This window comes from Astyanax mexicanus, chromosome 25 (genome assembly GCF_023375975.1).
Source record: "Astyanax mexicanus isolate ESR-SI-001 chromosome 25, AstMex3_surface, whole genome shotgun sequence".
Classification (NCBI taxonomy): Eukaryota; Metazoa; Chordata; class Actinopteri; order Characiformes; family Acestrorhamphidae; genus Astyanax; species Astyanax mexicanus.
The window spans coordinates 15287932-15313676 of record NC_064432.1 but is presented as its reverse complement, the minus strand read 5'-3'; the positions used below and the strand labels follow the sequence as shown (position 1 = coordinate 15313676).

General features: G+C 40.5%; 1 protein-coding gene across 19 annotated transcripts in view; it reads right to left on the bottom strand.

The window, feature by feature from the left end:
• Positions 1-25745, bottom strand: part of LOC103042950 (neurexin-1a) — a 562201-nt gene that overhangs the window by 377180 nt on the left and 159276 nt on the right. For all 19 annotated transcript variants that reach the window (XM_049472543.1, XM_049472550.1, XM_049472551.1 and 16 more), the window contains one exon: positions 251-552. In XM_049472543.1, the coding sequence (XP_049328500.1) occupies positions 251-552 (302 nt within the window). The remainder of the gene's footprint in view (positions 1-250; positions 553-25745) is intronic.

The following is a 25745-nucleotide window of genomic DNA, read 5'->3' as shown; positions in this document are numbered from 1 at the left end:
CCAGGTCAATGGAGCTAATGAATGTGTATGTCAATAGTGCCCATGTTTCTGAACTTACAGGGGCCAATTTGGCGTAGCACCTGACCATAGCACCCATACAAAGTGTGATATATTGAAGATGGGGGTCAGGACGGTATGTCCCTGCTCAAATATCTACTAGAGTATAATATCATTTATTTAATAGAAATTTTACGAAATCTTTGACTGGTCTAATTGATCTGATTGGGTCTGCACCGCCCTGCACTGTTACCTGACGAAGATTCCTTGTTACTTTGACATCATGCCAATCATTGTCATTAAATTTTCCATTGACTGGCTCCACCAGGGCTTCAAAGGCCCCGGACCCCAAATTAATGACCAGCGAAACCGCCCCGTTTTTCAGCGCCAGGTTGACGTAGTCGGCCGATTTGCCCGTGTGCAGCATCAGTCCGTTCCTCTGCATGGTCTTGAATGACAGCGTGATCTCATCGCTGCTGCTTTGGATCGGGTTCTGAGACAGGTCGTAGCAGAAGTATTCAGAGCCTTTGAAGGTCGCCACATATTCTTCTTTCCCTGAAAGAAAACATACAGAAGGACAAAGGACAAAGTTTAGATCAGGTATCCTTCCGTCGAACATTTTGTTCTGAGTCACAATGCTAATGCATTATTCAACATGTGGAAACAACTGTTCGCCTTATCTCCTGCGACTATAAAGACTATAAAAACAAGAGGCAGAAATGGAGTAATGGAGGATTAGAGTTCCAGAGTATTACTGTGCTGTAACGCAAATGGATGCTCTAAATTATAGTACAGGATTTGACAGTGAACGCAGAGAGAGATTGACAGAGGAGGCAAGGGCAAAGAGCAAAACACTGAGTAATGTAGTGTTTCAAGTCAAGATCAAAATCAGGTACCTGTGGAGAGTGTCTGGGATGTGTCCAAGTTTAGTCTTAAGTCTGAGGGTGCAACTCAAACTGGAATCTAAACAGGTTCTACAGGTTTGAATTGGAATCAAGTCTTCGGACTTGAGTGAGTATCAAATCTTTATGAGAAAGCTTGACTTGAGTCTCTGGAAGCCAGTCTGAGTTGAGTCTTTGGATTGTGAGACTGAGGATTTGAGGAGTTGAAGTCTCTGATGAGTTAAAGTCAAATCAGTGGGTCTAAGTTGAACCCTATGAGTCTTAGTATGATATATACTACTGGATTCCACCAAAGTAAACTCCTTTTTCCTCCATTATCTTCTAATCCTACTAGTCCTGAAATGTCTCCACATCAAAGTCAGTCTGTTTTTCAAGGACAGACAGAAGATACCGAAGACACAGTCATGAGACCAGCAGTCAAGTATTCGTTGGACGTCAAATAAAAAGTGGACGTAAAAATGTCTTTTGGTTGCTTTTTGTAAAACAAACAGCCGCAACCCCCCACCCACCCATGTTCATGTTCCTCTTGTATCTGTATCTTGTATTATTAAGAGCAGAAAAGAAAAAAAAACAGATAAATAAAGTCAAATCCTATTGACCTCTGTATTTACTGGCCCTTCTCTCCTTACTAGCCATCAATGTGATTGACACCTTGACTGAATGGGTCATCTGCTCCATCTCCCCACGAAAAAAAAAAAAAAATTCCCTTCCTCTCCGCCTCGCTTCAACCCAGGACGCACACTGCTGATCAATACTGCTGAAGAATGCACTCTGCAGGATGCCTCTATGGATTCTGACGTGTTGCAGAGGTACTGCTATAGGCATTCAGTTACAAAAAAAACCCTCCAGTGAACATATCTCGTCTTTTCCATTCTCTGTTCATTACCAGTTGTACTGGGGTAGATGGATTTTCTTTTTTTTTTTTTCATTTATGCGCTGCGGAGGCATCGGGATGAGCTGAAAACTGTCTTAAAGCATGGATTACTACAACAGAATGATTACTAGAAGGGGTGTAGAGAATAGTAGCTATGATAACCATGCTTTAATCAGAAGCTATTGTTTCATTATTGTGGGGCACATCTCATTTTTCCTTGCTTTCCCGCGATATAACAAAAAGCTATATAGAAAAATATATATTTTTAAGTTTCAGAAAAAAGCCATTAATTCCCTCTTCAGGTCATATAGTCCATCTAAACAGAATATAGAGAAACTAAGCTGCAATGATAGCATGTGCTCATTTAAAAATTGTTTGTGATGTTGATTATGATTTACACAATAATACAGTATTAGTCTTGACTCTGCATTGACCTCTATTGGTTTTGGTCTTGACTCATCTTTGACTTTAACTCAACTCAGCCTTGTCTGTTCTTGGTGTCAGTCTTGACCCAGCCTTTCCACTAGGGGTGGGCGATATGGCTCTAAAATAATATCACGATATTTCAGGGTATTTTTGCGATAACGATATTTTGAGTCCTGAAGTGAACACGCCCACTTCTTCTGGGTCAGGCTACATGTTTTGAGCCGAGCAAGGCATATATTTGTGCCCTCACGACATCAAAGGCACAATGACATTCTCACCTATAGGTCGCTAAAATAGGGCTCTTTGCCTTAGCCTTAACAGCTCTTACCCATTCCTTGTTTTGGTTCTGACTTCTGTTTCAGTGTTGTTTTTCCCTCTCCCTGTTTTGGATATGAATGTCTGACTATGGTCTTTGGTTTCTCCTGATTTCAGCCTCTCCTATGCCGTGTATACTCCAGATTACAGTCTTAATATGCATTGGCTTTATTTTCCTGGTTTCAGTCTTAATTTAGCCTTCCAGCTCCTGATTTTGGTTTTGGTCATGACTCTGGTCATTGTTCCTGATTCGACTCAACCTGATCTGGTCTCAGTTTGCCTCTAACGACCCTAACTACAATGCTACACTGCATATCTGATTCATTTAATTTGCGTAACATTCATCCGTTGACAGAAATCTCACATGAAACACGTTCCTGGCAAAAATACAGCCAGGCTAAAAGCCGAGTCCTAAAATAGGCATGCAGAAAAGGTGCACAAAGAGAGAGAAAGAGAGTGCTTCTTGTTTCCTCCATCACTCTCTCTCTCTCTCTCTCTCTCTCTCTCTAAAGCCCCTTTTAGAGCATGCTGCACCACAACATGAGCCGTTTCAACAGCTAATCTCCCTTTACAAAAGGGCAAAGGTGTCACTCATGCCACGCTCGCCCTGCTAGAAACATTCCCTAGGTTAGCATCTTACATCCGAAATTAGATTACCTCAAATGGCAACTGTATTCGAGCATAACAATTCTCATTTGCCTCTGACATTCAATATGGACCGATCTGATATTTCACACAGAGGGAGAACGCAGGGAGAGACAGAAAAAAGAAAAGAAAAAAAAAAGCATGTGCTATAGATCTAAAGACTCCGCCAGCAGTGCTCTTCTATTCAGCTTCATTATCTCCCTCCAAGTGAAACCTTATTTTATCACATCGATAGATATGGACCGCAATCTCCTAACAGCTATGATTGCAGGTGGTGTTTCATTATAAACGGCGGAGTTGAATTTTAATCTGGGGTGGCAAAGATAGCGCGCGCATCGATCGGCAGGGCCATGTAAACGGGCCGCCCGTTCAGATCCATTCGCGCAAGAGCGAGCTGGGATGCAAATAGTCTGAGCAGCGGTTAATCTGCTTCCCTGCGCGTTCGGAAAGCAAAGTGAACAATGCGATAATTTCGACAGTCATTACCGAGCACAAAGTGGTGACAAGTCGTAGCGTCAATAGAAAAGTGACAGAATCGAAGGGAAATCGAGAAGGTGCTTCACAACTGCTCTGAAGTGAGTCTGACTGGGAAAATCTGACTATCATGCAGAAGAATTAATCTTAATTCTACATGTATAAAACAATTTGAAAAACATATATTGTTGTTAAATTAAAGGTGAAACATTTAAGAAAAGCTTGAATTAAAGGTAAAACATGTTCTTAGATCCCCCTTAGAATTTTGGCAAAATACAATATATTAACACTAGAGTTATATTATTGTTTTTTTTTTGTTGTTGTTGTTTTTCACTCATCATTAAATGTCGGCAGTGTTGACAGTGTTAGACAACTGCCACATTCGCATTATGTTAAAAAGTGAAACCAACAAATTAAGATCTATTTTGCATGACAGTGACAAAACACTGACATACCCCATATAATGGGACAAGAAGAAGTATGATGTCTAGTAGTATGGCAAGCCAACTAAGCCAAAACCAGTGGGAAAGAAACGCCTCCACGTGTAAAAATATCACCTGTCCACACGTAAAAAAAATCACGTGTACAGGCGGTAAAACTGTTCATGTATACACATCTTGGCATCCAACATCCAATCAGTAAACGCGCCTATGCATACATTTGCATTGTAATAAGGCAGCCTGACAACACGTGATGTCATGCAACGTATTGTATTCCATATTCATAAGACGCTTACGTGGGTTCCAACGCAGTGTCAACGTACCATGACATAGCCCCATACATACTCATACACACGTTGTAATCATGTGACTATGATGTACCCCCTATTTCACATCTACCTCTGTACAGGTAAAAAAAATCATGTGATGTACAGACGGCATAAATGTACAACTAAAAAGATAACGTCTTTTTGGCTTAGTTGGCTTGCCATAGTCTAGTGCCATGTTCCTAAAAAATCAAAAACATAAATAAATCAATCCAACAAACCACTGCCAGTCACGATTAGTACACCCATTACACTGTGCTGTGCACTGTGAGTGGTAATGCCCTCTATGACACGTTCCCAGCACACATATGACAGCATCCATGTGGATGGAGAAATATTAAATGCCCCCACGCACAACTTTAAAACATTACCATGGCTTAAGCGTGCTGGTCTGTGTTGTTAACTTTACTCACAAGATAGCACCTCACAATTTATACAGTTATGAGTGTCCCCACGCCTTTCCCTGAGGTGACACTTCACGATACATTTGCACACTCATGACTAGCTCATGACCTTTGGTGTGTCAGTGTACATAACTGTGTCATTGCATTACAGTGTCTTAACAATGGAATCCATAGGATCCATAGACGTTTTTCAGTATTTAATTATATAAATCTAGAAAACAGTCTAAGCAGTGATCAGTTTGTTTAACACTGAGATCAGCCCTGCTGTCTCATAATTGCCGTTATGTCACTGACATACCTGTAATGCACTGAGTTACAAATTTACTTGTCATAACACGCTGTCATTTCACCCCAGAAAGTGTTATGACACCAGCTAATGTCAGCCACAATCTGTCACTTGTCATAGGTGTTACGTCAGCTTGGATTGGTTTTATTTTAGACTCTGTAACAAAGTCAGACAGAGACAGGAAGATGTTCTCCAAGCACCTCTAGCGCAATTTTTTAAATATACAAAAAACTATATAGTGAAATATCTCATTAATGTTTGCAATTTTATTAAGGTGGTTCTGGTAAAGTGGTCAGGGAGTGGATATAGAGGGAAGGTGTTGGAAATAATTGGCCAAAATGAAGTACAAGGTCGGTGTTTCTAATAAAATGGCCAGTGAGAGGAAATATAGGCTAGGTGTTCTTAATAAAGTGGGCTAAACAGAGGCTGTACAATTATGACTCAAATAAAAGGACCAGTAAATTGGGGTTTTCTTTGAAGCAGCTGTTGGGATGGGGGCATGGTCACTGACCACCACGCTTTCTTTGGGTCTAATTGGGTTCCATTGGGAGAAGACAGCTCAGTTAGTTAGACACGTATCTGACGGTAGACATCTGCAGCCGCCTGCAGCGCGCCTCCAGTCATTTGTGTTTTACTAATGACATCTTACCAAATATGATGAAAACATCTGCTTTATTTTTTATTTCCGCCCCCTTTCCAAACCCATAAGCACAGCACTTATAACGCTCAGCATTCTTACACTATTCATTCTGCAATTCATCTACACATAATGGATAAACTCATCAATACTTAAGACTAGAGGTGCCAACATTGATCTTTGGCCACAGAGGAAGCATTATTGATTCCTTAAAGGATCTTTAAGTACGTTCTTAAGGTATAGAAATACTCCACATAGAGTAAAGATAGACTACATATCCATTTAGAAGCAAAAAATACTCTATATAGTATACTATACAGTTCTGTATAGTATGGAATATAATATTACAAAAAGGCCTAGGCTATATAATACCAGTTATTTATCTCCTAAATGTAAAAAAAAAAAAAAAAAAAAAAGGTTCCACAATGGGTGAAATATACGGTCTGAGGTCCTATAGCTCTATTATCCAAGTGAAACTTTTTGGATATTAAATTATTTTCTTACAACTAAAGGAGCTGCAAAAGGGTTATTCTAGCAATGGCTTCTGTGCAAGGCACATATAAAAAATCTCAACACATCTTTTGTTGTGTTGTGACAGATTTAAATAGAACCCGTAGCTTATAAGCCAGGGGTGTCCAAACTACGGCCCGCAGGCCATTTGCGGCCCGTTTACTTTTTTAGAGCGGCCCGCGAGGTATTTTAGAAATAGAATAAAAGTTGGCCCGCTGTTAATCAGGTTTTTATAATGTGAGATTCAAAGTTTGAATGCTAGGTGTCAAAAACAGGCCAAAGAGTCTAAAAGCGGAGAGAGTGCGCAGTTGTAGCGCCGAAAAACGGGCCAAAGAGTCTAAAAGCGGAGAGAGTGCTCAGTTGTAGCACAAAAAAACAGGCCAAAGAGTCTAAAAGCAGAGAGAGTGCTCAGTTGTAGCACAAAAAACAGGCCAAAGAGTCTAAAAGCAGAGAGAGTGCGCAGTTGTAGCACAGAAAAACAGGCCAAAGAGTCTAAAAGCGGAGAGAGTGCTCAGTTGTAGCGCAGAAAAATGGGCCAAAGAGTCTAAAAGTTGTTGTAATTAAGAGTTTAATATTAAGAGACATCATGAAATGAAACATCTATTTGAAAAATCTTAATTTACACAACACTGTCAAAAACAGATAAAGATAGTATGTCAAGTTAAATGGTGTGTAAATGAAAGTAATCAGGAAAATGTATTATTTAAAGTGGTATATTTCATTATTTGTTTTATTACAGAGTCTGTGGCCCGTGACTTCAAATATATTTCTCCTTCTGGCCCCCAACAAAGAAAGTTTGGACCCCCCTGTTATAGGCAGTTAATAGTAGATTCCACTTCCAGGCAGTTGCTAACCTGTTGCTATGTGGTTTATATGGTGGTGTCCATGATGTTTATAGCTGGTTGTGTGGTGTATTAACAGTTGCAAATAGCGTTGCCAAATGGTTGCAATGGTCTCCCACGTAAAAATTCAGTGCTGTTGCTTCCATTTTTTTTTTTTTTTTTGTGGTTGCTAGATGGTTGCTGTGCTATTCCTATCCTTAGTGGTTGGTATGGTGTTTCTACAAGGTAGTTGTAGTATCCTAGGTGATTATTGTGGTGTTACTTGGTGTTTGCTATGCTTTTCCAGGTCTTTAATATTCTCAAACATATTTAGGCTAATTGGTTCCAAACTGGAACTGTAATCAAAATATACTATAGCAACTTACTTTAGTCTCTTGAAAGTAAAGTGCTGTAAACCCCCTCTTTTTGTAGATCCTGAGGTGAATTCAGGCTGTAAGTGTGGTTTAGATCCACTACTGTCAGAGAACTTGCAATTTAAAGAGTTTTCTGTCTTTTTATCCTCCAGCTAAAAGTTGTCCACACTCTGCGTTTAGGCTTGTCGACCCGGGATTCACCTCACTGCTCCTCAGAGGAAGGAGGAAGTGCTCCTAATGGCTATGTGTTGGATATAAAACATGCATAGATATCCTAGCATGCGTCTGCCGCAGTCTGTATCACCTAAGATAATGCTGCTGGCACTAATGTAGCAAACGTAGAAGGTAAAATCCATAGGCTAAGCTACAAAGCTACAGTATTAAGTCTTATATTTTATTGGGTTTTTCATTCGTGTTCAACTAGACTATCCAAAACAGGCAAACGTTGAAGGTAAATGTCCATCGGCTAAGTTACTAACACACAGTCTAGGCCTCCTTTTCACCTGTTTTATCATTCATTGCATTTTTTTAAGTCATGTTCAGCTCTATGTTCTCCGTGTTTACTTTGAATTTGAGAGAGTTCAGAAATATGTCTTTTCTGAAAGCCAGACTCTATCTAAGTTCAAGAGGAGTTCACATGTGTCTTAACTAGGCAGGGCTGTCTCCGGGTTCAAGCGCCTGTGTCTTGACGGCCGCTGCGGCAGCACGCGTTTCCCGGTTAAAAGACACTGTTTAAATATTCTCCATCATTCTCCCATCACCTCAGTCAATTTACCCCTTCGCACTTGTCGTCCGCTCGGGTGATTGGCAGCCTATTAAAGCGATAGGGAGTTAGTGTCAAGTCTCGCATTGTGACGGGGGATCCATTTGCCAGAGAGCCGCATCCTTTAAAAATGTCTTTTATTCATGGAGGGCGGCGTGGCAAGAATTCAGGGGGGGAAAGTGCTGAATAAATGGATGTAATATGTTTAGCTAAACACAGCTTTAGTTTAAGAGGGCCGAGAGTATAAGCAGGAGGAGGTTTGGGAGAAGTTTAGGACCTGACACAACAGTCCTCAGACTACACATCTTCCTCACGATGATTCGTACAGTTTAAAACTGCTAGGTTTGCAGAGCACAGCAAAAAAAAAAAAATGCTACTGGCAAACTTTTAGGGATCCAAGAATGTCAAATTTGTATTTTCCTGAGCAAAGTGTGTGCCTGGAAGTGACAAACCATGAACCTCTTACACTGCTGTTACTCTACTGCTGAAAAAAAAAAAAAAACAGCTTAAACAGGTCAAGCTAATAGCTTTGGTTGACCAGCTTATGACCAGGTTTTGCTTTAAATTGATGGTTAATAGTTCTACATGCATGGTTAACCTCACCAATGAGTGAATATACTTGAATGAAGCTGGGTGACCACAATGACAAGCCAGACCACTTTGGTCAACTTTGCATCACCAGCAAAATTAAGCTTTTATTGACCAGCATGACTGCACTGGTTGGCTAGCACCACTAAGCTGGTTGACCATTAGGGGTGGGCAATATGGCTTTAAAATAATATCACGATATTTCATGGTATTTTCACGATAACAATACTTTTGGCGATATGACAAAACACTGAATTAGAAAAATTATTTAGAATTGTATTATTGCATGCAATATAATATGGCTAACTGAGATATCAAAAAAAAAATATTTTATCAGATTTGTAACAGAAGTCAATGATCCAGAATGTCATGATACTAATAATAATGCACTCCAAATATCTCCATATATATATCTCCATATAATGGGAAACATTGTGAATTTTTCTTTGGCTAAAAACGTGGGTGATATGGCACAATATTTTTAGGTATAATATTGTTCACGATATTTAACATTTTTGGCCATATTATCATGTACAATATAATATGGCACATCCCTATTGGCACACAACTATGGCACACCCCTATTATCCATTGTGGCCAGCAAGACCAATCTGGTCAACCAACATGACCAAAAATGAGGTTCAACATATGCTGGTCCACAGCTTTTCCAACACTTTGATCAATGAAGACCAGCTGATCTTGAACTGAATTTGAACTGGAAATTGTTTGTAGCTCTAAAAAACAAGCACCAAATGTTGCATTAAAACACGCTGGCAGATAAATGCTAATATTATCCATCAAGTAGCAGTATTTCCATTGGTCTGTAAATGCTAGTTTGTGAGTGGTTAAAAACTAAAGAAAATACCACACACATGGACTAGAAGAAAGCAAAGAATGACACTAGCCAGCATTTGTTTGAAGCATAATTTGCCTCAGAAAGTACTCTAATACAGAGAGCCATTTTACATTAGCAAGTAAATGCTAGTGCTTTAGCAACAACATATAGCAAGAGCTATTGCACACATTGACTAGAAGAAAGCAAAAAATGAGCAAAAAAGTTAGCATTTGTATTCAGCAGCATTTGCCTCAGAAATGTTTGTAACATAAGCAGACAGTAAACGAGCAGTACCTGAAGAAGTAGCAATGTCTGCATTAGCCAATAATTGCTAGAGCTTATATCACTGCACATATAGACTTGAGACAAAGAGACACTAGCTAGCAAAAAAAAAAAAAGCAGGATTTGCCTTATAAAGCTAACAAAAACATGTCGGAAACTGTCGGAAACTGTTTAAATGCTGAAGTACTGAAGCAGGTAGCACCGATTCCATTATCCGCTAAATGCTAATGTTTGAGGTGTTAGCATTTCAAAGAAGATTTCGCACACATCGACTAGCAAAAATGACATTAGACTGCATTTGTATGCAGCATGATTTACCTCAGAAAAAAACTCTCTTGAAAATATGTTGCAACATTTGCGTTAGCCGGGAGTGCTTAAGTGATATCGCACACTTAGACAAGTGAAGAACGACACAAGCTAGCATTTGTATGCATCTTCATAGAGCTCTCTAACACAGGTAGCTTGTTTTCCTTGTTAGCCAGGAAAATGCTAAATTGCTAATCTGCTAAACTGTATTTTAAGATGTTTATAAAAATAGTATAAAATAGGCAAGACAGTAAATAAACATGTATTATACTATTGAAAAAGGTGGCAAGGTTGCAGTCAACAGTATATGCTAGTGCTAAAATAGTAAAAAAAAATAATAATAGCAAATAGCAAATAGACTAGCAAAAAATTACACAAGCTAGTATTGGTACGCGGCAGGAAATGTCTCAGAAATCCCTCTAACACAGGCAAACAGTAAGTGAACAGGTTAAATATGTGTTTTGAGGCAGCTAGTTCCATTTATATAACGGTCTCACAAACACACACACACACACACACACAGTCCTCAGATTGCTGTTCCACATTCTCACTCTGTTGGCACTCTGAGATAATCACTGCAATTCAGATGAATTAAGTCCAAATGTCAATTCCTTTCCATCTGAGGCATTTTGAACTGCTGACTAAGATTAGTTTTGGACAGAAAACAGGCAAATCACTGCGACGTGGCTAAATATACCCTCCGAGAAATTAGCGGCAGTGGCAGGGTCTGCGTAACTACCTTCTTCTTAGCACACACACATGCACTCTCTCAAACACACTTTGAAGGCATGCGAGAGCGATTCTAAATTAGTCATGCTGAGAGAAATGAGTCTGTGAGCTTTCCCCGAGGACAGTTTCATATGCATGCAAAGGTGTTACTACAATCCACTCTAATAATTTCCTATACGCCGTGACCTCAGCACAAAGACACAGTCAAGCGCCAAGGACAAATTAGCCAAATAACTCGCCAGAATATTTGGCTATAGCTGAAAAATCCTACATTAAACAGTCCTGAGGAATTTGTGGTGCTGACATGTACTGTATGTGCTGCGAATGTAGAATAAATAAGGCATTGATTGGATGAGAGCAATTTTGCGATTTTTTTAATAGAAACTGTTGGTTTCCATGCTGATTAGAGGTTAGATCGGGCCCAAAAAGTCCGACCCGACCCAGCCCGAGCCCGTGCACGTTCTGCCCGAGCCCGAGCCAACCCGAACCACGAACTGTCATTATGACCCCGAGCCCGACCCGCCCCATGAACTGGCTGTTTTCGGGCTGATTGAATGAGCAAAATATGATCAGAATTATGTTAATTAACACTAACATATAAACATAGAACTATAATTTGATTAAAATGATTTTTAAGAACAGCTACTCACAGTGCTGCAAGTCAAACACGGAGACGTTCACGTGTGCCCAGAGCTACGTGATTATAACATTTTTCATTTTTATTATAGTTTAATTTTATTTCGTTTGAATTTTTTCTCCTACAGTTCAGTTCAAGTTTTAATTTGTTTTTAGGGTGGGCTTGCTAGTTGTTATTAGTTTTCACACAACTTATCAGAGAGATCAATCTAAGAAACGAGAGAGAGAAAGAGAGAGAGAGAGAGAGAGATTTTCGTGTTCTGGTGTATGAGCTACTCACAGGTTAAGGTTCTCACACTGTATCTCCTGTTTCTCTTTTATCTCCCTCGCGCTCATATTCTAATCCCACACATAGTTCTGCAGTTTCTCAGTGTTTTCTGTCGTTTTTTGCGGCTAGCTCGAGCGCTTTACACAAGAACTAATGCCACAGACCACGAGGTGCCGCGCGCTGCCGCTGTTGTGCCGAATCCGACTCTCTGCTGAATCCGACTCCGCTTCGCAAACAGAATCGGCACAACACTGCCCGCTGTACAACTGCGGGAGTGAAAATAGCGCTTATAAATAAATTAAATACGAAAATTAGGGTATTCTATCAGTAATTTCAGTTTGTTTTAGTTAGTTTTATAAACACACAATACAGTTCCAGTTAGTTATGTTTTTTCCTTTTAATTACCGCTTTTTATTAGATTCAGTTGGTGCCTACATCTCGGACTATTTTCTGGAGCCCGAGGAATGTGGTGGGAAATCTCGGTTTCAGGCCGGTCCTCGTGTCAGGTTGGGTTCGGGCAGAGAATCTAAGCTCTAATGCTGATAGAATACTGACACAGTTTCTGTAGATATTGCAATAGTGTTGGGATGTTGATAGCACATCCACTAGCATCCCACACATTTTTTTTCTTTCAGTTTGGGATAGGTCTGGCAAGTGTTTGAGATGGCAGCAGTGTGGCAGTGTGGATGAGCATTGTTTCATTAGGAATACCCATCGGAATCACATAGAGCTTGAGAGTGTGCATTCAGAAACGTTGGGCCACTGGTTGCAGGACCTCTTCCTGTCAAGGACTGTCAACAATCACACCAACAACAATCCATTGATCTTGGTGCTGACCACAGCGCCTCAATACACAGATTCTTGGGTCAAATCCACCATGACAAAAGCTTGACGTGTCACTAAAGATGACCCACCGCCATTACAGTCAGGCCCGATGACAAGACAGTTCATGATCAGTTTAGATACTGATATCCTATGATAAAATGTAATGGAATTCAGTGAGGAAGGTAAACATTCTAGGTCACATGGTTGTACGTGCATACAACGTGCATACTTACATAAGGTAAGTAGGCCAGATAAATATACCTATGTCTGTATTTCCATCTTTTTTTTCTGGGATATATTTTTTTTAATTAGGGGATATGCCCTGGGAATATATACGTAGAGAAACTTGGCTAACAATGGGTCAGTTAAGGTAGAAATTGGATGCTATAGACTAGGAGATGAGTAAAGTTGACAAAAGTTTGTGGACACCAGCTGTAAAGAATTCTAATAAATGCATTCAGATATTTTTTTTATGCTGAACACATCGCAGACACAGATGTGCTTATGCACAAATACAGCTCATGAAACACACTGTGAAAAAGTACCGCCAATAAAATAGCACTCTCTGGAGTAAAAAATCTGATAAACTATTGGCACCATTCCAGGGTACCCCTTTTTTTTAGCCAGCAGCCCCTATCAGTGTCATAGTAAGTAGCCCACTGAGTGCCTGCAGCCCACAGATATCCCCTTCAGACCCTACGTCCTCATAAGTGGACATTAAATCTTTGCTTCTCTGCACCATAATAATTTATTATAATATATTTTTTTAAAACGTTGACCCTTTGGCCTCATATAGAGATACTGCCCATAGCAACTAGTGTTCACATAACAGCATTATACTCAATTGATTAAAACAAGATGGCGGGAATCTCAATCAAAAGTTTTTACAGCCAGTCCAGGCAGATAAATGGTCCAGGTAACAATTCTCATTGAATTTTACGATTGAATGTAGTTAATTTGACTTACTGTAGAGCTGGGTCCTTCTGATCGCAAAGGGCAAGGATAATTTTTTAAAATCATTTTACTACTGTCCCCATATAAGGACATTGTTTTTTTTTTTTGTTTTGTTTTTTGCAAAAACGATTTCCTGTACAAAGACAAAGTTTAGTTTTTATACTTGGTAGGTCCTGCTCATCTCAAATAGCTAGGATACATTTAAAATACATACTTAGCAAAAGTCTGGGTCTCAGAAGGATTTAGTTTTTAATATCCCAATACCAAAAAAGTTAAAAAGCAGCTGTGTAAAATGTACGCAAATGCAAATGCTATGCAAATGACAAAGACACATATGTTATTCAGAATAAAATATATAGAACACATAATCACAGGTTGAAAGTAAGACATTTTACCAAACCTTGAAAAACATTAATTCATTTATCTCAAAAGTGTGCATCTGTGCCAATGGTGTGGGCAGCATACACATTTGCGAAGGCACATCTATGCCAGGGGTCAGCAATTAAGTTTGGCAGCGGGCCAGATATTTCCCATGTCATCACGTGGCGGGACAAAGTGAATTGGGACACAGCCATGAAAAAAACGCTGTTTTAAGGAGATAGGAAGCCTGAGAACGAGTGGAAAGAAGAGAAGGGGAGGAAACTAAAGTCACGCCAAGTGTGACAGAGAGACAGGCGAGTAATGTAATGTACACAAAATCTGGCCAAAGAGGCATTTTATTCCTTTTTTTCCATTATATTTTAAACAACCACATGGGCCAGATGTTTCATGCTTGTGGGCCACATCTGCCGACCCCTGATCCATGCTGAAGAGTATGTAGAGGATTAAGAATAACATATGCTCACATCCAGATAATGTCTCTTTCAAGGAAGTCTTTGTATATTTCAGCAAGACAATGCTAAACCACATGCTGCATCCATCACAACTGTCACATATTAGCCTGTGTCTGTCCTGTGTTTTTCCCTCTTTTGGTTTTCTGTGCTCCTGCCCTGTTTTCCTGTCTTGTGTTCCCAGCCATGTGCTCTTTTGAGCACATGGCATTGTTTTGTTATTGTCCTGTCTCCGCCCTAGCCCCGCCCTAGCCCTGCCCTAGCCATTAGTGTTGTCACTTTGTGTCTTGTTTGTAACCCCGCCCCCTCGTTACCTGTCTTCACCCTCCTTGTTTATAAATAGCCCCTTGTATGAGTGTTTGCTTGTGGAGTCTTTGGTATCTATGTGACTGTATATTCGTGAGTAGAGTTTGTGTTTTGTGTTCCTTAGAATCTTTTTTGTTACTACGATCTTGGTCTGTTGTTTTTGTATTTTCTAGTTATTCTTTTGTTTAAAATTAGAGTTTCTAGTTTCATCAGTTTTCCTTGTATTTGTCTTTTTAATTCATATCCTAGTCTTGTTTTTTGTAAGTTTTTCATAAGTTTTTTGCGTTACCCGTGTTTTGTTTTCTGTATTTATTTTTTTCTTGTTTATTAAATAAATATAAATATTTATCTGCATTTATGTCCACCTCCTCATACGTGACAACAACAGTATGACTTCACAGAATTAATACATCCATTAAGTCCTAAATAAAAAGGTAAAACATCTCAGTTTCAACATTGGATATGTGTTCTGTTGTGAATAAAATGTGGGTCTATTATATTTACAAATCATTGCATTCTGTAGTTTTTTTTTTTTTTTTTACACTGTCCACTTGCCTCCTAATTTGGTCAAGTTAACATCATTCATCCATCATACTTATTGTCTCCTCTCTGCAAAAAGTAATATACTGTTGAAAACACGAAGCAGCAAAACCTCTTCCAATTCTAATGCCTTGCCATCTCTTTTGCACGGTTTACGATTTCACAGCAACAATAAACCAGGGCAAAACCCTTCCATTTTCTGAGTCTTTTTGAAAAAAAAAAAAGGATAGAAAATGACTTAAACAGGAGGGTGCAGTTACACCTTAAAGTCTCTAAGAGGTCTTTAGAGCAGACAGAACAGAACCATGTCCTTCCATGTTCCACCTTTGTATCTTAAGTAAAATTACCCAACCGTGACTTTCTAGCTGATGATTAAAGGGAATAATGATGCGTCCTATCAGCCTAAAGATGAGCAAAGAAGGCTAAGATCTGCCCGACATGTTTGTACATCAAAAGCTAACAGTCGGAAAACGAGGTCGGTGGGAAAGGGATCGCCATGATCACACACTCTTCTGCAGCTCTTTGCTTTAATTGCCGTTCTCTCAGTCAGGTGGCCATGTGACCCTTCTCCGGGATCAGCTCCCTATAGGTGGTGGAGTACTAACAAAGACCTAGCAGGTGCAGCTGAGAACAGTGCAGGCCTTTCCTTACAAATGGGTACATGCTGAGAAAGCGATAATGTATTTTATTATTTATTAATCACATCTAAAAACTAACATTTCCCAGCAGATATACTAAAATATGATATATATTTTTTCACTAGCAGTGCAATTCTAATCATGAGTTTACTTTAGCAGTGCTAGCTACTCTAGTCTAGTTCAAGTTTATGGGCCTGCTGCTGAAAATGTTAATCACAGTGGAAAAACAGCAATATGACTATCAGCAATGACTAAGCCATTGTTTAGGATAAATTATTCTGGGTTTACACTTGTTCTGCTAATAATTAAAAAAATGTTGTTTTTTTTTTGCCAACATCAGCTGAATATATCAGCTGCAAAATAATTGGTGCATCCCTAATAGTTTATCAATATTTTATTAATATTTTATACACTGTACAAAAACAATATTCAGTTGCATATACAGTATAATGCTAAAAATCTACCACATGTTGTCCTGAAATAAACATAAACCTTGCAAAAAGCTGAAATAATCTTTTAAACTATCCTAAACTGATTGCACATGAATGTAGCTTGGTAAATCCAAACACTGACTCTCGTATATTTCCCGTTTAATGGTGCACAGCAGCAAAGAGTGTTTAGTATGGCTAGTGTAGGGTCCATACTGCAAGTAATCAGCAGACAGTACAAGCTCTCGCCCACGGCCAATATCCTCAAAAGACAACACGCTTTAAAATCCGGGACATAAATCTAGCGTGACACTTCAATAGCAAGGTTTCTGAAAGAGAGGGGGGGGGGGGGGGAACAACCGACTACCCACTACTGTGAGCTGGTATAGCAGCAGACACTCAGGAACATGGCTAACGTGGTTACTGTGGAAAAGAACTTAGACTAGACGTCTATTAAAACACTGATATGAAAATTAGCCAGAGAAATCTCTAGAAATCTTCAGCCAGCTTTAATTAGAGAAACAGGAGAAGATGTATCCGACGAGCGGCGCTAAGATTAGAAACGGATATGCTCGCTTCTTTATTTTTGGCTAACGCTAATGTGCGGGCAGTAGCTGCAGCCCAAAACGGAGAGGTGATGAAGTGAACCACCATGAAAGGAAGAAATAATTCATTGTAGGATAACAAGCATTAATTATGAGCAGAGACACTATCTGACAGATCCCTCTCTCGCTGCTTTTTTTTCCCCTGTCCTGTCAGGCTGGGATATTGTCTTTTTTTCCCCTCCCTCCATCTCCTCTGACGCCGGCGAAAAATAATTGATGAAGCACAACGGGCCCAGACAGACGCATGCAAGCAGACATCAAGCTGGCAAAGTGTCTCGCATGCTTAGCATTTAGCATTTTCAGTATAGAGAGGGGAAAAAAAGATTATTTAGTCTGGTAACTGTTGTTATAAAACACACAATATGCTAGCTATGCTATCCACAGCCTGACATTTAGGTAAACAGCTAGCTAGCATCATGCTATTTCACAAATTATAACATTAGCCTTTTGATGTAGCATCTCTGAAGAGGTTATACCATCATGCCAACATCTTAAAGTCCAAGAAACTGTCTATGACTCCAATATTTAAAACATCATTACACTTCTCTTTGTTCACTTAAAAAAATGTATTGTATACTTCCATTCATTTGCCAGTTTAAAGAAGAAAAAAAAAACACCTGCTGCTTCCACTCATTGGCCACTTTATTAGAAACACTTTCACTGTATTTCCACTCACTTCCATTCCTTTATACTTGACATGGACTTTACTGGAAACACCTACATTGTATTTCTTTTTCTGGCCACTTTATTGGAAACACCTACCTTTTACTTCCAAGTACGGGCCACTTTCATAGTATGTTCAGTCTTATGAAACATAAGGAGCATTAACAATGGACCATAGGATGTCTAATAACAACTCTGTGTCAGGTGATGGACTGGACTACACAGTCTAACTGTACAGCAGAATCTCTGTTTAGTTGTGAGGTGTTATCTTGTGAGTGAGGTTGAGTATGCTGTATATCAGGGGTGTCCAAACTTTTTTTGTTGGGGGCCAGAAGGAGAAATATATTTGTGAAGTGACAGGCCACAGACTCTGTAATAAAACAAATAATGAAATATACCACTTTAAATAATACTTTTTCCTGATTACTTTCATTTACACACCATTTTACTTGACTTACTATCTTAATCTGTCTTTGACAGTGTTGTGTAAACTAAGATTTTTCAAATTAATGTTTAATTTCATGATGTCTCAATATTAAACTCCTTAATTACGGCAACTTTTAGACTCTTTGCCCCATTTTTCTGCGCTAGAAATGCGCACCCTCTTCGCTTTTAGACTCTTTGGCCCGTTTTTCTGTGCTAGAAATGCGCACCCTCTTCGCTTTTAGACTCTTTGGCCCGTTTTTCTGTGCTAGAAATGCGCACCCTCTCCGCTTTTAGACTCTTTTGCCCAGGTTTCTGCGCTAGAAATGCGCACCCTCTCCGCTTTTAGACTCTTTGGCCCATTTTCTGCGCTAGAAATGAGCACTCTCTCCGTTTTTAGACTCTTTTGCCCCGATTTTCTGCGCTAGAAATGCGCACCCTCTCCGCTTTTAGACTCTTTGGCCCGTTTTTCTGCGCTAGAAATGCGCACCCTCTCCGCTTTTAGACTCTTTTGCCCAGGTTTCTGCGCTAGAAATGCGCACCCTCTCCGCTTTTAGACTCTTTGGCCCATTTTCTGCGCTAGAAATGCGCACTCTCTCCGTTTTTAGACTCTTTTGCCCCGATTTTCTGCGCTAGAAATGCGCACCCTCTCCGCTTTTAGACTCTTTGGCCCGTTTTTCTGCGCTACAACTGCGCACCCTCTCCACTTTTAGACTCTTTGCCCCGTTTTTCTGCGCTAGAAATGCGCACTCTCTCCGCTTTTCGACTCTTTGCCCCGTTTTTCTGCGCTAGAAATACGCACCCTCTCCACTTTTAGACTCTTTTGCTCCGTTTTTCTGCGCTAGAAATGCGCACCCTCTCTGCTTTTAGACTCTTTGCCCCATTTTTCTGCGCTAGAAATGCGCACCCTCTCCGCTTTTAGACTCTTTGGCCCGTTTTTCTGCGCTACAACTGCGCACCCTCTCCACTTTTAGACTCTTTGCCCCGTTTTTCTGCGCTAGAAATGCGCACTCTCTCCGCTTTTAGACTCTTTGCCCCGTTTTTCTGCGCTAGAAATACGCACCCTCTCCACTTTTAGACTCTTTTGCTCCGTTTTTCTGCGCTAGAAATGCGCACCCTCTTCGCTTTTAGACTCTTTGGCCCGTTTTTCTGTGCTAGAAATGCGCACCCTCTTCGCTTTTAGACTCTTTGGCCCGTTTTTCTGTGCTAGAAATGCGCACCCTCTCCGCTTTTAGACTCTTTGGCCCGTTTTTCTGTGCTAGAAATGCGCACCCTCTCCGCTTTTAGACTCTTTTGCCCAGGTTTCTGCGCTAGAAATGCGCACCCTCTCCGCTTTTAGACTCTTTGGCCCATTTTCTGCGCTAGAAATGAGCACTCTCTCCGTTTTTAGACTCTTTTGCCCCGATTTTCTGCGCTAGAAATGCGCACCCTCTCCGCTTTTAGACTCTTTGGCCCGTTTTTCTGCGCTAGAAATGCGCACCCTCTCCGCTTTTAGACTCTTTTGCCCAGGTTTCTGCGCTAGAAATGCGCACCCTCTCCGCTTTTAGACTCTTTGGCCCATTTTCTGCGCTAGAAATGCGCACTCTCTCCGTTTTTAGACTCTTTTGCCCCGATTTTCTGCGCTAGAAATGCGCACCCTCTCCGCTTTTAGACTCTTTGGCCCGTTTTTCTGCGCTACAACTGCGCACCCTCTCCACTTTTAGACTCTTTGCCCCGTTTTTCTGCGCTAGAAATGCGCACTCTCTCCGCTTTTAGACTCTTTGCCCCGTTTTTCTGCGCTAGAAATACGCACCCTCTCCACTTTTAGACTCTTTTGCTCCGTTTTTCTGCGCTAGAAATGCGCACCCTCTCTGCTTTTAGACTCTTTGCCCCATTTTTCTGCGCTAGAAATGCGCACCCTCTTCGCTTTTAGACTCTTTGGCCCGTTTTTCTGTGCTAGAAATGCGCACCCTCTTTGCTTTTAGACTCTTTGGCCCGTTTTTCTGTGCTAGAAATGCGCACCCTCTCCGCTTTTAGACTCTTTGGCCCGTTTTTCTGTGCTAGAAATGCGCACCCTCTCCGCTTTTAGACTCTTTTGCCCAGGTTTCTGCGCTAGAAATGCGCACCCTCTCCGCTTTTAGACTCTTTGCCCCGTTTTTCTGCGCTACAACTGCGCACCCTCTCCACTTTTAGACTCTTTGCCCCGTTTTTCTGCGCTAGAAATGCGCACTCTCTCCGCTTTTAGACTCTTTGCCCCGTTTTTCTGCGCTAGAAATACGCACCCTCTCCGCTTTTAGACTCTTTTGCTCCGTTTTTCTGCGCTAGAAATGCGCACTCTCTCCGCTTTTAGACTCTTTGGCCCGTTTTTCTGCGCTACAACTGCGCACCCTATCCGCTTTTAGACTCTTTGCCCCGTTTTTCTGCGCTATAAATACGCACCCTCTCCGCTTTTAGACTCTTTGGCCAGTTTTTCTGCACTAGAAATGCGCACCCTCTCCGCTTTTAGACTCTTTGGTCCGATTTTCTGCACGAGAAATGCGCACCCTCTCCGCTTTTAGACTCTTTTGCCCCGTTTTTCTGCGCTAGAAATGCGCACCCTCTCCGCTTTTAGACTCTTTGGTCCGATTTTCTGCACGAGAAATGCGCACCCTCTCCGCTTTTAGACTCTTTTGCCCCGTTGTTCTGCGCTAGAAATGCACACCCTCTCCGACTCTTTGGCCCGTTTCTGACACCTAGCATTCAAACTTTGAATCTCACATTATAAAAACCTGCTTAACAGCGGGCCAACTTTCATTCTATTTCTAAAATACCTCGCGGGCCGCTCCAAAAAAGGAAACGGGCCGCAAATGGCCCACGGGCCGTAGTTTGGACACCCCTGCTGTATACTGTTCAGTATGCTCACGACAATGTGACCTGAATTATCGGAATTCCAGGCAGGCCTGACAGAGTGTGCCAGATGGGTGGACCCACATTCCATTTCCAAAGTGAAGGCATTACCACCTGCAGTGGACAGTGCAGTTAGTGGTAATGACTGTGACCATGCGAATAGACAAGCGACTCTGGCAGAACTCACATCCACATTCACATCTAACAAGTCAGAAGAGCATTATTTAGCTCCAATGGGACATGAAAAAAAACGAGACACAATACTAATACAAAAGCAATGATATAGCAGTAGAATACGCACTGAGAAACACTAAGACCAGTGTAGCTGGGAAGCACATGAATGATGTCTGAACGTTGTGAAGGCTCCCTCAGGTCCCATCACCCATCAGATAAAGCTTGTACTTTTTGTTCTTGTTTGTTACATTAGCTTGAACACAAGGTTAATTTGGAGAGAATGTGATTAAATTTGCAGGCCCTAATGAGTTGCTGGTGAAGGCGGCGAACGCTGAAATGCGGCCAGCGATTTTGATGCGCTACAGCGTAATGGCCAAACGCCACATGATTAAGACTCGGCCCAGAAGATCTCATCATAACCAACGCTCTCCATAGCCTCGTGACCTCTAAAAAGCCAGACGCACAGACAGACACCATCACAATAGCTATTACCAAACTGTTTCATCCCTCTGGAGAAATTACCCGAATGAATCCGCAGTCGTTTTGACAAATCTGAAATGAGCAGCAGCTTCGGCTGCTCAATCCTGCTTTACAGTGCGAAGTGTGGTGTGATTAGAGCGGAAGTAAAAATAAAATTAACCTCTTAAACCTGGAGACAGTGACGGTAATGTGAATGCTAATGCCTGAGCCATTGTTTGCAATAGCTTTGCCTAGGGCAGCTTTATTGTGATAGTGTGAAATAATACTATGTAGGTGTTGGAGGACTGATAACTGATATTTTACCCCCTTAAATGGAAAATGGAAAACAGAAATACTTAATTGCAACTGCTCAACTTCATTTTTATTTATTAACACAGATCCATTCCTGCATATAAGACCTGCGACATGTACCAAAAACGTTAATACGATATAGCATCACTAATTGTCACACTGTGTACTGTGTCGTGTACTGTATTTAAAAAATTAAAAAATGTTCTGTCTCTGTTTGCACTTCAAGCATAGGTTTAATATGACTGGTTGTGGTTTGCACTTATTGTTTGCACGATATAAGACCTAGAAAAGTATCATTTTTATTTTTTATTCTCATTCTTACCTCTATTTCTTAGAAAATCAATGTGTGAGAGAAACCAGTCTGTCAAGATTTTGTCAAATAAAACTCTAGTTTTAAAGCCATTTTTCATTTTTGTCTCGCGATATTATTATCTCGTCACAACCCTACTTTTAAGGCTTTGTTGGCACACATAACAGTACTTGTCATATACAGTGTATATCTTGATTGGTGCTATGTTGCAAATCAGATGAAGTGATAATGAAATAGGCTTAAATTGTATAGAATGCCTCTCGGCCAATTACACTGCATTTACAATGCCTACTTACAGGAATCACTTTCAGTAGTGCCATCATCAACAATAGAGTAAGATTTTCCATTTTTTACTACAGCTTCTGCTTTGGGATTGGATCCTGAAGATACATGAATATCTGTTGGCTTCAACATCAATATCATTTTGAAGTTGTTGCAACACCTCTGTTGTAGGTGTGAAAGGTGCCGACTGTGAACCATTGTTCGGAAGAAATAACCAAAATGTGGTCAGGTTGTCTTGGAACAGAACAACTGAATCATGGTTTGGGTTATCTGTAGTGTCAAACCATTTTTTTTTTGGATAGCCCAGAAATAACCAACTTGAATTGATGCTTGAATTTTTGTGCCAGGAGTGACATTAGGTCACCTAAAAGCAGTGTGCAAGACTGGTGGAGAAGAACATGCCAATGTCTCTTAAAACATTAGTATTGTTACAGTTATATTATCGTGTGTTTGCTGTATATGATGGAATTATAACAACAGGTAGTCAATTTGAAAGGAATTTCAGGTAAAACAGGACAAAAACTGAATAACTTTGAAACAGTAACACCAATGTGTCGTACACTGTGTTTTACTGGCAGGCAGATGAAATGGCTGTTTGCTGGTTCTGCTCTCTTTTTCTAACCACATGCAGACGTTTATACATTTGTCCACTTTGGTATTCAGGACTGCAGCTCCGACCGCTTCCATCTGTCTCCTTCTGTCCAGACCCACAACTGGGTCATCAAGGCCCGGGTGCCCTTCACCAACAGGACACTTAGTTATTTGCCTTGGTAAAGTATGCAATCTTCTGAGGCTTTTGGAGCGGTTTGTGTGAATATTAATCTTCTAAGGCTCTCAGAATGCATGAAAGCAACTCCCCAACTACTGGGGATGGGTGTGATGTATCATAATATTAATGGACACCACAATTTTCTTCTATGGTTTCTTCATGGTTTCTGATTTACAGCTTTTACTGGTTTTATGGAATCCTAGACATTTTTGATCAACCACTGGTTGAGGGACCTGTCAAAGTGGCTGTAATGAAGTCTAAAGCTGACCTGCCATCGTAATTTGCATCCCACACCATGACACCAGGCCTTCTGGACATGTGACGTGGGACAACAAACCATTGACCATGATTAGTGCCTTCACACACACACATATGTTAGACGTCCCCCCACAAAGACAAAAGCAGGACACGTCAATGAAGATGACGCACTGTTTTTCTACTTTTGTTTAAAACTCCAAAACTCCTGTAATGTCACAGTCTTGACTCCATTATTCCACATTTTTAGAGAGAAGATCTCACAGAAGAAAAACATGAAACTATTGGTACCGTGCCAAATACCAGCTGTGGGATACTTTTGAAACTGCTCCTTTCCAGTGCTGCCCTTTCTTTCTCTGCTTTGACTCTCTAAAGCCATCGCTTTTGTTCTAAGTAACTGTGCTATCATGTTTTGTTTTTGTCAAAACACTTCATATCAAACCTAAAATGAAATCAAATGAAATACTGGAGCTGTAAAATGTCTCTTTTACCCCTTATTAAAACGGCTTTTGACCTTTTCTCCCTCATTTAAAGCGTGTTTACATGAAGACGCTCGGGTTTGAAGGAAAGAGAGCCAATTTAAAAAGACGAGGTTGGAGTGGGAAAATGGAGCAGCTGTGCGATATTACGACTGCCAATATTTGGAAGAATCAGGCTCTTGTAGAGGAGTGTGAGGTATGAAGCCAGTCTCTAAAAATATCACTCCGGTGTCTCCCTCTTTGATCGCTAATATGTTGCCATGCTGGGATGTGTGAGAACTAGTTCACTGACATTTGAAGTTTTTCCAGTGTGTTTTAATGCTAAATTAGCTTTCACCCATCCGTTTTATCTCTCTGTTTTTGGGAAGCTAGGCGAGGAACTGAAGGAAATGAAGCGAAATATTCACCAATCAGCTGTAACATTAAAACCACCCCCTTAATATTCTATTTGCCCACCTTTTGCTAGAAAAACAGCTCTGACCACCTTGAGGTCTGGACAGATCTTTTATGTTTTTAAAGTCCATGATGTGGGATGGGTTGCCAGCTCCAATGCAAAAGATCAATAGCACTTTATCTTTATTAATAAGGCTGTATTTAACAGGACAGTTTGACTTTAACTATGGGATCATTTAAGGGGTTATTTAAGCAGTGTATAGAATTGAGTACAGAATTTAATGAGCAGAACAGTTTTATTGGTACATTTTATATTATTTTGAGAATTAATACAGCTGTATTAAGGAATATTTTATAAATATATAGGGGCTGTTTAGGAGGTGGTGCAGGATATAGTAGAGAATTACAGTATGATATTGGTGATCAATACGAATGTATAATATGGAGATTAATACAGTTGGAGAGAAGTAGGATATTATGTTTAATATATTTGAATAAGCTATATTTAAAGGCATATTTGTATGCAGAGAGAGAATTATTCTGGTGAACAATAAGGATATGTGTAGGTCTGGTTAACAGGGCCATTAGTACAGATTTACAGGGTTTTTTCATATGACTAATAATGATATTTATATTTATATATATATATATAAATATATATATTCGATCCTTTTAGCAGGGGAATTAGTACATAAACTATGTGAGATCATTTGGGAGCCTAATAAAGCAAGTTTCCTGTAATTATCTCTTATATTTGAATTATATTATTGTGATATAAAATCCAAACAATGATGCAATTCCAAATCACGGTTTTAGTATTAATATTCTGTATTTGTATTCAGTCCCATCCCTAAGTTTGTAGTCTTGGTGTGTAGTGGGTGGCAAGTAGCATTACCTTATTTAAGCTAACAGCTGTCTCTCGGCTCCAGCCTCTATCTCACGCACACTGCAGAAATCAAAGGAGTGTTGTGCTGGAAGACAGCCAGACCCAGAGAAAGAGAGAGAGAGAGAGAGAGAGAGAGAGAGAGAGAGAGGGAGAGCAGGCATCACACGGCCTGCCCTTTCACGTAACACGGACCTTTACTCCGACTAAAACAGAATACTTAATATATGCCGGGAGAAGCTCCGATCACTCCCCGAGACACAAAGTCGAAATTCTGGGAAACATCAAAAGGCTAAAGACGTGCCTAACCTTCTACCTCTAATGAGGGTGGAGGAAGAAGCTCCACGCTAAAGCTCCTGAAAAGCCCCATATCAGCGCATCACCTTCAGCATCCCGAGAGCTATTACCGCCCTCGGCCTGCGTCTCCTCGTCCGAGCAAAACTCATCACTGATACCCAATACACAGCAATACACTACTACTGTTCTCAAACCAGCCATTAACTACAGACTAGAT